The 11717-nt window shown below is 41.3% G+C and overlaps 1 protein-coding gene across 1 annotated transcript in view; it reads right to left on the bottom strand.

Annotated features, from left to right (window-relative positions):
• Positions 1–242: 242 nt before the first annotated feature.
• LOC139714543 (protein Wnt-7b-like) overlaps positions 243–11717 on the bottom strand; it is a 72542-nt gene continuing 61067 nt past the window's right edge. The window contains exons 3-4 of the mRNA XM_071626235.1: positions 3175–3443; positions 243–704 (exon numbers count right to left, since the gene is read on the bottom strand). Of these exons, the coding sequence (XP_071482336.1) occupies positions 243–704; positions 3175–3443 (731 nt within the window). The remainder of the gene's footprint in view (positions 705–3174; positions 3444–11717) is intronic.

The following is an 11717-nucleotide window of genomic DNA, read 5'->3' as shown; positions in this document are numbered from 1 at the left end:
GAATAAGGCCACATCTTTCAGCATTAAAGGAAGACTGTGAGGCTGTTTAACAGCAAAAGGTGTTGGAATAGGAAGACTTCGTGTGACGTCATAAGTTTGTCAGTTCAAGTCACTTCCGCATTCAGAATTGTGTCGTCCCAACGATCAGGCGGAATGAAGCGTTGAAACAATGAGTTTCTGACGTCATAAGCCAGCAATTAATCCATTGTTCCAATTGGCTGAACCTGCATGGTGTTGTCTCTTCAGTTACATACATGAAGTTCCTCCTTCCGTTCACACGTTTCACATTCCACCTCGCAGCACCACTGAAATCTACATCGACAACTCTCCGTCACGTGCCGAAGCATAGTTTGGTAGCCACGCCCACAGCACATGAGCGGACACCCATTCACACCTATACTTGTCTTGTTGCACCTCCTCCCATGAGTGCCAAGCGAGCCGTGCCTCTTATTGGGCTCGCAGTAGTCCGGCGACAGAGTGAGGTATACCATGTCCGACTTGGACGGGTTTGTATTTCGCTCCTGAATGGGGCGCAGTTTCATGCTCCGCTTTGAGTACATCATATGGAACGCGTGCAGGTAGGATTTCTTGAGATTCGTGCTAACCTCTCGGAGTTTCGGCATAGAGTTCCAACATACTTTCGAAGTGCAAGATCCCGATACTCCGTGGCATTTGCATTTGATGAACATGTTCCTTTCTATGGCCTGTGTGAGAAGAAGAGAAGAAAAGTGAAAATTACATCATATCGCTAAAATCCAGAAGAACGACCGAGTTACAATAGAAGGAGCAAATGATAAAGCCACAAGATGTTATCATTGAGGTGGCTAGTGATGTCACTATATCAGAATTTTCCATGCTTCTTAAAGAGAACCTTTGGCAATTTTAAATGAGGAAAGTCAAATTTTGTATTAAATATTTCAATATCATTCAACAGCATACAGTATCGTTCCCATCATGCCCTACCGGACTGAACTAATGTAGTTCGACAGTGAAGGCAAAAATGTAATTAATCTAACTCAGACACAATATAAAATTGCAAACAACATGCGGGAAATTAAACGACAAAATATCATGAAAACGAAGTTTCTTTACACAAGCTCCCTCTTCCTGGACAACTATGGTTCTATAGAACGCACGACACTTATCGCAAGTTGAGATCTACTGGAGACGACTTCCAAAGCAAGAGAGAGAGAGGAGCGGTTGCTAGGCAGCAAACAACCCAGCTGCCGACCGGATGATCCAGAAGGGAGCTATAAAAATCTGCGACTGGAAAAGAGAACTCCCGCCAGAGAGCCCTTTCCGTAAATCTCTTCCTATCTGAGGAGGAGCCATCGTCTATACGCGCGAGAATGCGAGCCCGAAGACGGGCAAGCTGGGAACAAGGTCACGAACTTGTAGCACATAAGAAATCGATGTCAATGCGTTTAGCACGCCCAGGGTGACGGAATGACTGCGATGTTGAACTGAAAAGGTATTTGGAGCGTCTTCTTAACTTAAGGGTTCCCCTTGATTCTGGAATTTCTATAAAGCAAGCAGTGACGAGAACTGTTGGGTAGTTAAGGAAGTGTATTGGTATTCGTATGCTGAAAGTATACTAGTATTCGGAAGTGCACTGCGCGTCTCAGTGCGAATCGTTTATTGAGATGTACTCGCAGTTTACGAGAGTTAGGGGTGCCGTGGAAAAGAAGTCCAACAAAGGTATGATGAATTGCTCATCAACTGTTTGTGAGAAATAAAAAATGAATCTATTCGAGGAGGGAGGTGAAGTTACCCGCGCATTTTTTTTTCTTCTTCTGAGCTTGGGCATAATTAGTGGCAGAAATTTTCCCTAGGTGTGTAATCGAATCCCGAGTTTGACGATCTGTGGGATTACAATGTTGTCACGTTCGATTCCCTTCTGTCAATGCACAGTGACCTCACTTGTGCAGCGCGCAGTATATCAACTCTACTCATGTGCGAATGTGCTACCGACAACGGAAACGTGATTCATGTTCTGTGAAAATTTGCGATTGAGACTTGAAAACAAAATGATGTGACAAGAATGTATGGGCTAAGTTATTCAATTGTGATATTCGTACATTTTGCAGACTGTCTCCGAACGCCATATATAGGACGGCATCCTACTTTTGAAAGCAAACTTCGCTTTCGGCATCTCGCTCCCCCATCCCCATCCCCATCCCCTCCCCCCGACCCCACCCCCAAAAAAGTGAAAAGTTCTCAGGCCTATAAGCCGTGTGGCCCCGTCTTTACCTTTCCTCCCACTAGTTGCTTTCTTATTTCAGTTTTACTACCACCATCCATCACGTTGTCCGATTTGGAGTCGTTTGAAACGCATTATTGGCGTCATAATATCGTCGTTTAACTTCCCGCGATATTTGTCTTGCGAAAATCTCGTTATTCTCGTGTAGATCAAGCGGACGGTTCCTTCGTAGGAATGTGGCTTGTTACGATTGAAAAACTACTGTTGACATTTTGTCGTTTTGCTGAAGGGCTACATATTAAAACAAGTCGTTTGTCTTCGGTAACTGACTTGAGCAAAGTCGAATAAGGGATTCAAACAGTGTGGACATTTGTATTTTGAGTAGCTCTTCATATCTGGGCATCCTGGGGACATCTTAGCAGCGTGATCAAGATACAATCTCATCTGTCCGACTTGCTTTTATTGTTTATTGGGGCCACTGCCTTTATCATGTGGTTCTGGTGAAGATAACCTTGGCCTTAGTAAGCTATTAAAGATTATTCTTCGTCGTCCGAAGAGTCTTGGAACGTCACAAAACGGTCTACTACATTGGAATTGCTTTGACATTGCCTTCAAATACCGTGCTTAATGCAAGTAACGACAACATCTGAATTCTATTCTTAATTATTCCTTTGTCTATCTCTTTGTTTCCACGTCCCCATCTCCCTTTTCATTCTCCATTTCTTCTAATGTCTACTTCTCTTTCGGTTGCCAGTTCATGTTCTTCTCTTCTTCGTCTTTACTGCTGGTGTCTTCAATTCCTTCTTCCTATACACGTTGTACTTTTATTTGTCACCCGATGACATCTATACCATTTACAAAGTTGCCCTGTGTCCTCTATCTGTATAACTAACATCTTACTAACAATGGACAGAAAGAGACGACAAATTTCTGATCATGCCATCGCACTATTCATGCCCCTATTCGATACCGACCTTTCGACCGGCTTCGTAGTTGTGTAGCGACATCATGTCCGCTGCCGTCTTCTTCTTCTTCGACTCGTCAATGAACATCCTCGTGAAGTGCGTGCCGTAGCGCACGTTATCCGAACACCCGCCCCACTTCCACTCGACGTCGGGGTTGTCCTCGCCGAAGTGCCGGTCGCAGCCGCACTCGAGGATGGTCCCCGTGCCGCAGGCCTTGGTGATCTCGTACATGATGCCGGCGGACACCATCGACTGCAGGAAAGCCATCTCGACGTTTCCTGGAAGAAGAAGAAGAAAAAAAAAACGATGACTGAGAGCAGATTAAAATTATCACCTTGAAATTTATTGTCATCGTGCGATAGTCATAATTATTCACGGTTGGTAGAAGATGACGTATCCACGAGGCATCCAAATTGAGGCTGAGATGCAATATACTATAGATTACATTATAGGATTTGTGTGCGTATGTGCATGTGTATGCGTGTGTGTGTGTGGACTAAAGTGAGATGAAAATGGAAACAAAGGTGTGGGGGGGGGGGGGAAGTGAATGATACAGGTAGACAGACCAACGTTGCACAAGTTCCCCCCCCCCCCCCCCCCAATGCGTAACTGCAGTGTATCTACTGAATCTCGGTGTATGTGATTTGTCACTGGCACCAACTTGAGCTGAATTCCAACACTCAGAGTTTTCGGGCTTCTTGAGTAAGGCTGTCATACACGTGAATGTGGAACATTTTCAAGGGGGTAAGATTCGGGTGTCAGTACCATCACGACAATTAAGATAATAATTATGTTGATTTCATATCTTTTTAAAAACGATAATCCCCACCTTCACTCCAGTACTATTCCCCAGAAACTATCACACCGACCCTGACAGACGCACAGATACACTGACACACAGGTAAACGAGACAACGACTTTGTATTAGACAGACGCACTCATTTCCAATATCAGATCGTGCAATTGAATGGGGGCATACTTTCAAGCACCAAAACCTGAAGTATGTCCAAGAAGGTACTAAGCGAGCATATTACTGCGCTATACCTGGAGGGATTATCAGATTTTCATTTAATGAGCACATCGTACTAAATCATCGACTAAAAGGGCAGGCAACGTTTATGATTTTGCTCTTTGTTGGCAAAAAATCGTCAAAATATCGCAAGGAGGACTTTTTGTAACAGATGCTGATAGTTTGACGTAAACGTGAAAGATCCTTGGCGACACGGTCATCGGTTAGAGAATTTCCCCTCCCTTTTTAACATTTTTGAAGAATGAAAAATGATAAAGAAAAGGGGATGTCCGGGCTCCTGCTTCCATACTGCGGAGTGTCGAATCTCGGGGCGCAGCCAGTAGCGCGGGTACTGGATGTCAGGGCGGTCGTTTGCCAAACAACTGCGGACAGCCTAGCTCATAAAGCGTGAATTTACGAGCTTCGGGCGGGGTCACGGATGCTGTAGCGAACTTCGAGGAGACATCCATCATACACGCGCGCGCAACAAGTTACAGTTGCGAGCCACATTAAAGGATCGATCGATCTGTAATAGCGTGCGACGTCTGTCTTCTCTTGACTGGGGTATAAACCTCATTATCAAAACATGATGCCTGTTACAGCAGTAGTTGACATATTGCTGATAGTATGACAATAAGCTATTGATAATTAGTCACGTGTTTGTCACCCTTTGCTGCGATCGCAGAACGTGTGTGAGGACAGAAAAGTCTCGAGAAGTTGATTGGAGGGGAAAAAAGGGCACAACCTTCGATAACGAAAGAACTCATCTCTATGCTCTCCACCTACCAAAGCAAATTCATCTATCCGGCGCTAGTTTTCCGACTTGTGACAGTCTAAACTAAGGATGCGTGACGGAGTCTTGGTAAAAGTGAAAGTGTCAGTTTCCATGATCCGCATTCATTAAGAACCTTATCATCACTTTATTATGTTCCTGAGCGGTTCTCTGGAATGAACACATTTGCCATTATTTGTCAGCCTCAATACTCGATAATAATGGAATGCTCATTTTATCATCTCCTCATAGCCAGCACTCTCAAAATGGCATTGACAATGAATGTATCATCACAGCTATACCGATCATACATCAGGGTTCCAAGTGGTTATTACTGTTGTCGTACGGGAGTATATATCTGCAGACCCTTAATAAATGGATGAAGATATCAGATATCAGGAATGAGAGTGTCTGATCAATACCAAACAGGACGACGAAAGTATTTTTCTCACTCTTTACCAATATCTACCTGTCTACGGTCCGAACTATCTTTCTATCTCTAAACTCTCGGAGCTTTCCCTCTTCCCAAATCGCCTACCCTGCGCTACGTTACTTTATCATCCCAAGGTCCCCTCAATGCCATGTCGACAGGTGTATGCGAAGGGAAACTGACGCCACCCCAAAACCTGTCGCTTCCATTGTCACGGCTATTTGTTAGGAGCCAAAGAGGCCACAAACAACGAAAACCCAGCTACAATAGAAATAATACAAAAAAGACAACCTCGCTCCAGAGGCTTCAGGACTTGCAATTGCATTTGTTATTCTTTGTATTTTTGAAATTTGTGTTGAATTTGTCCTTGATCGAATGCGGAAATAAACCAAACCAAACCGAACCAAACCTACCTGAATCAGGATGGTGACTTTGAAACCTGATGGTGTTATGATTTGTATTCGATTTACGCATATCTACCATTCTACACCATATTTCTCTTTCCAGACACCTGTCATACTTCAACACAAACCTTTACAGAATATGCATCACATTTTAGGCCTGTTCACTTGGTGCATCACCTTCAGTAAGAACGAACAAGAAAAACTTGTCTTTTAATTTTATCGGATTTGTATTTCACATCCACAGCGAAGCACGAGGTCTCGTCTCATGCAACCAACGCCAACCCTCGCACGCCACCTACGACCATCAATCGACACGTTGTCATTCTTGCCTCTGGCTGGCTTTCTCGCCCATCACCGTTCAACGTCGAATTACACATACTAGTATTCGTTCCCTAATCGTCGGCCTATGTCAGTGCCCTTGAACGTTTGTTCGGTTGGATGGCGGTAAATTTGCTCACAGACCGACAGCAGGGAATACATCTCAAGAAAAACGACAAAAAGACCTGCTAAGGAAATGCATAAACGTAGTCTTTGATACCACAACTGAATTCATGAATCTAAACAAGTTCTTGAGGGGGTATTGGAATTACATGTATTTTAGTATGCCACCGAAAATTTCTTAACCAAATTTCCCTTTTCTTTTTGATGATGTAATACTCCTCTAGTTCTTACAATCTCATTTCCAGAGAAGCGCCAGTCAACGATGATACTCAGTACGTGGTATCACCAGCGTTTGTCACTATTACATAATCATACATAGGGATCTAACATAACTGTGCATTTTGACAATTATTGATTAGCAAAGAGGAATCAAAATATTCTACAACAGAATCAGTAAATCAACTGAGATAATTATCATTCTCTGCAATTGAATTTGTTGATTAGGTTTCTGTTGTGATTCTAGTCATTTTTTTCTATAGATCGCCTTCCACTTTTACTAGATCACATTGCTGAGATTAACATTGCGCTGCTTCTAATACTCCAGACATTATTTTGATGGAAAAGTGAATGAAAGGCAAATTTCGTTCAATGCAAATGGAATGACACTGAGGATAAGAAATCAATATCCCATCATAAATTACTTGAATATGTTGAGGTAATATTTACTAAACGAAAGGAACGAAAATCACTCACAATATGTCATACAAGGAATTAAACCTTTCGAAATAGTATATATCTAATTCTTAATGACAAAAGATATGGGTTTCACGTGGGTTATAATGTTTAGTCCTTTTGGAGTTTGTACAATATCTTAAGACAATGTTTTCCACTAAACGTATTATTTCTTTTGCAGATTGAAAGTCAAATGCATTCAGCATCAGAGCTGCAGCGTTTGATATCAATAAGTGAGCCAAAAAAAAAAAGAAATTGCACCACAAAATAACTGGACTGTGAGAGCGAATTTTCTGCTTCATAGAAAACGCAAAGTTTGGAAAGCAAGACTACGGGATATCCGTAAACTCTCCCCCACCCGCTCTGTCTCCCTTCTGAGATGCTAAAGCCGCGCCGTCACCCGCCCCGCCCATGCCGCATCACTTTGCACCCTTGAACATCCTTGTTTCATTCCTTTTCCTCATCCACCTTCTCCTACTACTACAACTGACTACTATCCTCCATGGATGCTGCGATATTTTCTCAACACTACTGCGGGCAATTACGGCTCGACCCGCTTCAGATTCCGTTCCGGATTGAGTTGCCCATGCGACTGTTTGTTCATACAGCTCTGGGATTTATCCGCGATTGATGGATCCTATTACGACAATCCTTTTCTTGCCTTTGATTTCGTTGTTACTTAGGAGCTGCTGGATGTTTTTGTTCTTGGTTGAATGGCAATACAAGAAACCGTAAAGGAATCAAAGTAATAGAGTGTAAATCCAACAGAACCACATGAAGAAAGAAAAAAAGAAATGCCATGAAAAGCTTGACAAATACAACAATTACATCAACTATACTGCTACCATTCCAATACCCCTGCTTAGGCAACAACTACCGCTGCTGCTACTACTACTGCTATTACTGCTACTGCTACTACTATTACTACTACTACTACTATTACTATTACTACAACTACTACCGTTCTACTGTCATTCCCACAATATGATAGTATCAAATATTCAAGGGGAGTATAACATTGCTCAGAATCAAAAGCCATCAAGATGTGTCCGTTATCGGGTTTTTTTTTCAGACGTTTATGGAAGATGCTGCATTGGCTATACACTGACAGATTAAATTGAAAATAAAGACGTACCGCATTATGTCTGGAAATTATAGCAATTATGTACACAGCCGTTAAAAAATCCTCCAAATTGATAAAAAAATTGACATACAAGTTGACAAGTTTTTAATGGGTGGAAAAATAATAACCGACCCACCTGTGATTTCCAAATGGAGCTCATAGATGCAAAAGGGGGCAAACTTTTCCATGCATCAGTTTGTTCGTTTGTTTTCCTTCTCAAGCCACCCTCCTCCATCAAACAAACATACACTGTATGCGCACCAAACGGGCTAAATAACTTGCTAAAGTAGGACTGGTCCGGTCTCTCCTTGAACTAGGGGGTTGGCGGGGAGGAGAGGGAAAAAAAAAAGGAATGGTATTCTATAACTCCGTCTGTCAGCACTGTACCAAATCCACGCTATCCCGCGCGCGAAATATGCTCGGTCGATCCGAGGAGGTCCCGATGGCAGCGCCTGGCAATACAGCCCGCTCCAAACCAAGCGTCGCATTTCGAAAATCGTCTATTTTTTTTTTTAGTTTTTTTTTTAAAGTTTTTTTTTTTTGGGGGGGGGGGAGGGGGGGGGGGGGGTTGTCTCGGCTAAACCCCCTGTCCCAATCTCAGGATCAAGCGCTGGCTCCAAAACACGAATCGACGAACCCTGTATATTTGTGCGATGACAGTTTTCGAAATCTGAGTGGGTAGCATTCGTTTCCCTCCCACAGCTTTCTTCTCATTCTTTTTTTTTTTCTTCATAAATTTTCTTATCGTCTGTTGTTTTTGTGTGTTTTAGTTGGACCAAGGAGGTACCTCCTTGGTTGTACATTACTTGCTGTTTACAGTCTGATCTCTTTCAGATTTTAACAGAGTTGAGCTCTCTATTTTTTACATCTTCCAACAAGCATTTCGACCTTTACTTATCAACATTATAGTTTGATTTTGATTCTACTAGGCTTAGTTGTGTTCCATGTTTTTATTCAATGTATATAATATTTTTACTTTAAGCAGTAAAATATCATCTTGCGTGGTACATAGGCTATTATGAACACACACACACTCACACACACATACACACATTAATATTCAACCTTAATTTTCTTTTAAAAATGAATTGAAAAATAAAAATAAAAGAAGATATATCTTATAATGCATCAAAGTCTTCCAGATGTTTCAGATCTATCAGTGAAGATTATTTCACAACAAGATATAATTGCGTAAACCATTATAAAAATATTTGCACATTCCTTTTTGGAACAACAAAAAAAAAATGGAAAAGATAATGAGGATAATTGTCCTCTTTTCTAACATTATCAAATGTAATTGATGAAGTATTTCATTGTTTTTGTGAAAAAAACCCCGCATGAAACTGCATAGTTTCTTAACTTTCTCTATTTGAATGAGTTTTACAACGACTTTCATTCTAATGTTTGTTTGATAACATCCTTTGTATTGATGAATATAATTATTTCCTCTTTAATCTTTCCTGATTTGTTTGATTTCTTATTTTCACTAAGTTTGGAAATGTATCGCTTCAGGCTGAGCAACTGTATTCGGTTTTATTTTGTTACCATTTTTCCTGTTGTTACGACTTTATTTTTTATTTTTTGTAGAATCTATCTTATACATTCAAGGAGCAGAAATGGAAATACTTTTTTTGTCAATAACTTTGATTTATTTGTCATCCTGATGCAACAAAATATCCTCACGATTTTTATGATTAACATCGTTAAGATTACCGTTACTTGTGACAAGTAGAATATCGATTTGACAATGGGATATCATTCATAACAGTCGTTCGGATTATACTTCGTAGTGATGCATTGAATACCAGTCGCATCACCATTAACTCACACAATTATGATTATTGGACAGGAAACTTCTTTGGAAGTTATTACAGTAGTTACTTTTTTAAACAGAAACGCCAATTATGTGGTCTACCTTCAGCTTCAGCGAGAGCGCCCACGAATGATCGTGTTAGCAGCCGTCTACCGAGAGAGGGCGATACAACATCATGACTACTGTATGTCTGCCAATGCCCTACTTCCGATCTGTGCTGCGTAGACTGAACTTCTTTTCATTTTCTGAATGGAATTCATCATCTTTCGTCACGCTATCCTTGTTTATTTTCGTAGGTCAAAAGGAAATACCTGCTCTTACATACAAGTAGGGATGGCTGATATTATTGTCCGCGATTCTACCAACATTTTGACCAAAGCAAGTGTTTACAACTTATTATAAGAGATTCTGGTACGTGCTACCGGGAGTATAAAACCAATGGGTTTCCCGTCAATTTTCAGACTACAAATGATACTTTTTATCTGAAGGACCAGTGATCCTAGTTAAGCATCTGCACTTTGTTTGATAAATGTGATCTAAATAACATCTTTCATGGCGTGACAAATCTGACAAGTTTCGTTACACTTCCTCTCTTCTCTTATAATAGCCCTGACGGAAGAAATGAGAAATATAATATTTTGTTTGATGGACCATGATGAACGACTATTGGGGCCAGAAACAAAACAAAAATGCCTAACAAACCACAAACCCCCTTTTCCGAGTAATTGTAAGTCACAGAGGATCTTTTTAAAAAAATGAACTTCGAAAATTTATGAAGTTCTAGAGGAATGACGACGTAAACTATTTGTGACTTGTGTGACGCAGGGGTCAAAGGTTGCGAACTCCTAATGGCCAATCGTTCTCTTCGAATTCCTCATCCTCGTCTCTGTGTGACGGCTGCTGGAAGGCGTTTCGTGGACTTCATTTCGCGGGGCGCGCGGGCGACGATTCGATTTGCAGTGACCCACGGTGGATGCTGAGAGAAACACAACAGAACTTCTCTCCTCGCTACACGCTACAGGCGCTTCCTGTTCCCGACAGACGCTCTCGAGAAGAAAAAGGAGAGGAGAAAAAAAAAAAGAGTGCTACCAATGACCAGGTCGGGATTGATGTGGACAGGTCACGTCAAAGCACAGAAGTGTCAATCGAGAGATTTTCACGGGAGTTAGAGGTTGACATTATAGGGCAACGAGTCAGCTATAGAGCCTACAAACACGTGGAGACGGAAGAGACGATTTTCTACCGCATATTAATACGGGAAAAGAATGATTTTCTAAATATTTATTTATGTACCTCCACTATGCAATTATTATTCTACTTTTAATTTCCCATTCCCATGTTAGGTGCTCACCGCCTTTTAAACTACAGATACAGGTCTACTGAAATGCATCTTACTGCAACTCAGGATTGGCATAACAAATAAAGAAACCTGTCATGAATGCATTGTCCCACCAGTCAATGAATATCGACCGAGGTTACATTGCGCTAGCTGCCGGTTTAAAGGTAGTATATTTCACAAGAAAAAAAAAAACCCAAACAAACCTACAGTAAAGTTTGTCTGATACAGGCGTCCCCTATGAACCGATGAAATGATATTAGGAATTAGCGTCAAGTTATTCAGAGCTGAAGTCTATTACAGGGCCCTGAGTCAGAAATGAAATGCAATATCGTCTAAATGACGCCATATCTGTATGGTACGTATCAGGGAGGTGAGTACGTGCGTAGCGCTCAAACACAAATTTTCTATTAAGTTGGATGTAGCGACTACACTAGATTCTTGGGTGCACTCAAGTAGTGTTCTATTCAAATGCCATAGTTTCATGTTATGTTGGCACGTAAATAGGTCGAAGACATATCATTTACAGCAAGACTAAATTGTGTTCATGAT

The sequence above is a fragment of the Diadema antillarum genome, unplaced genomic scaffold (assembly GCF_040938485.1).
Source record: "Diadema antillarum isolate AM-2024a unplaced genomic scaffold, OU_Dant_1.0 seq00002311_RagTag, whole genome shotgun sequence".
Classification (NCBI taxonomy): domain Eukaryota; kingdom Metazoa; phylum Echinodermata; class Echinoidea; order Diadematoida; family Diadematidae; genus Diadema; species Diadema antillarum.
This window is presented reverse-complemented; position numbering and strand designations above follow the sequence as displayed.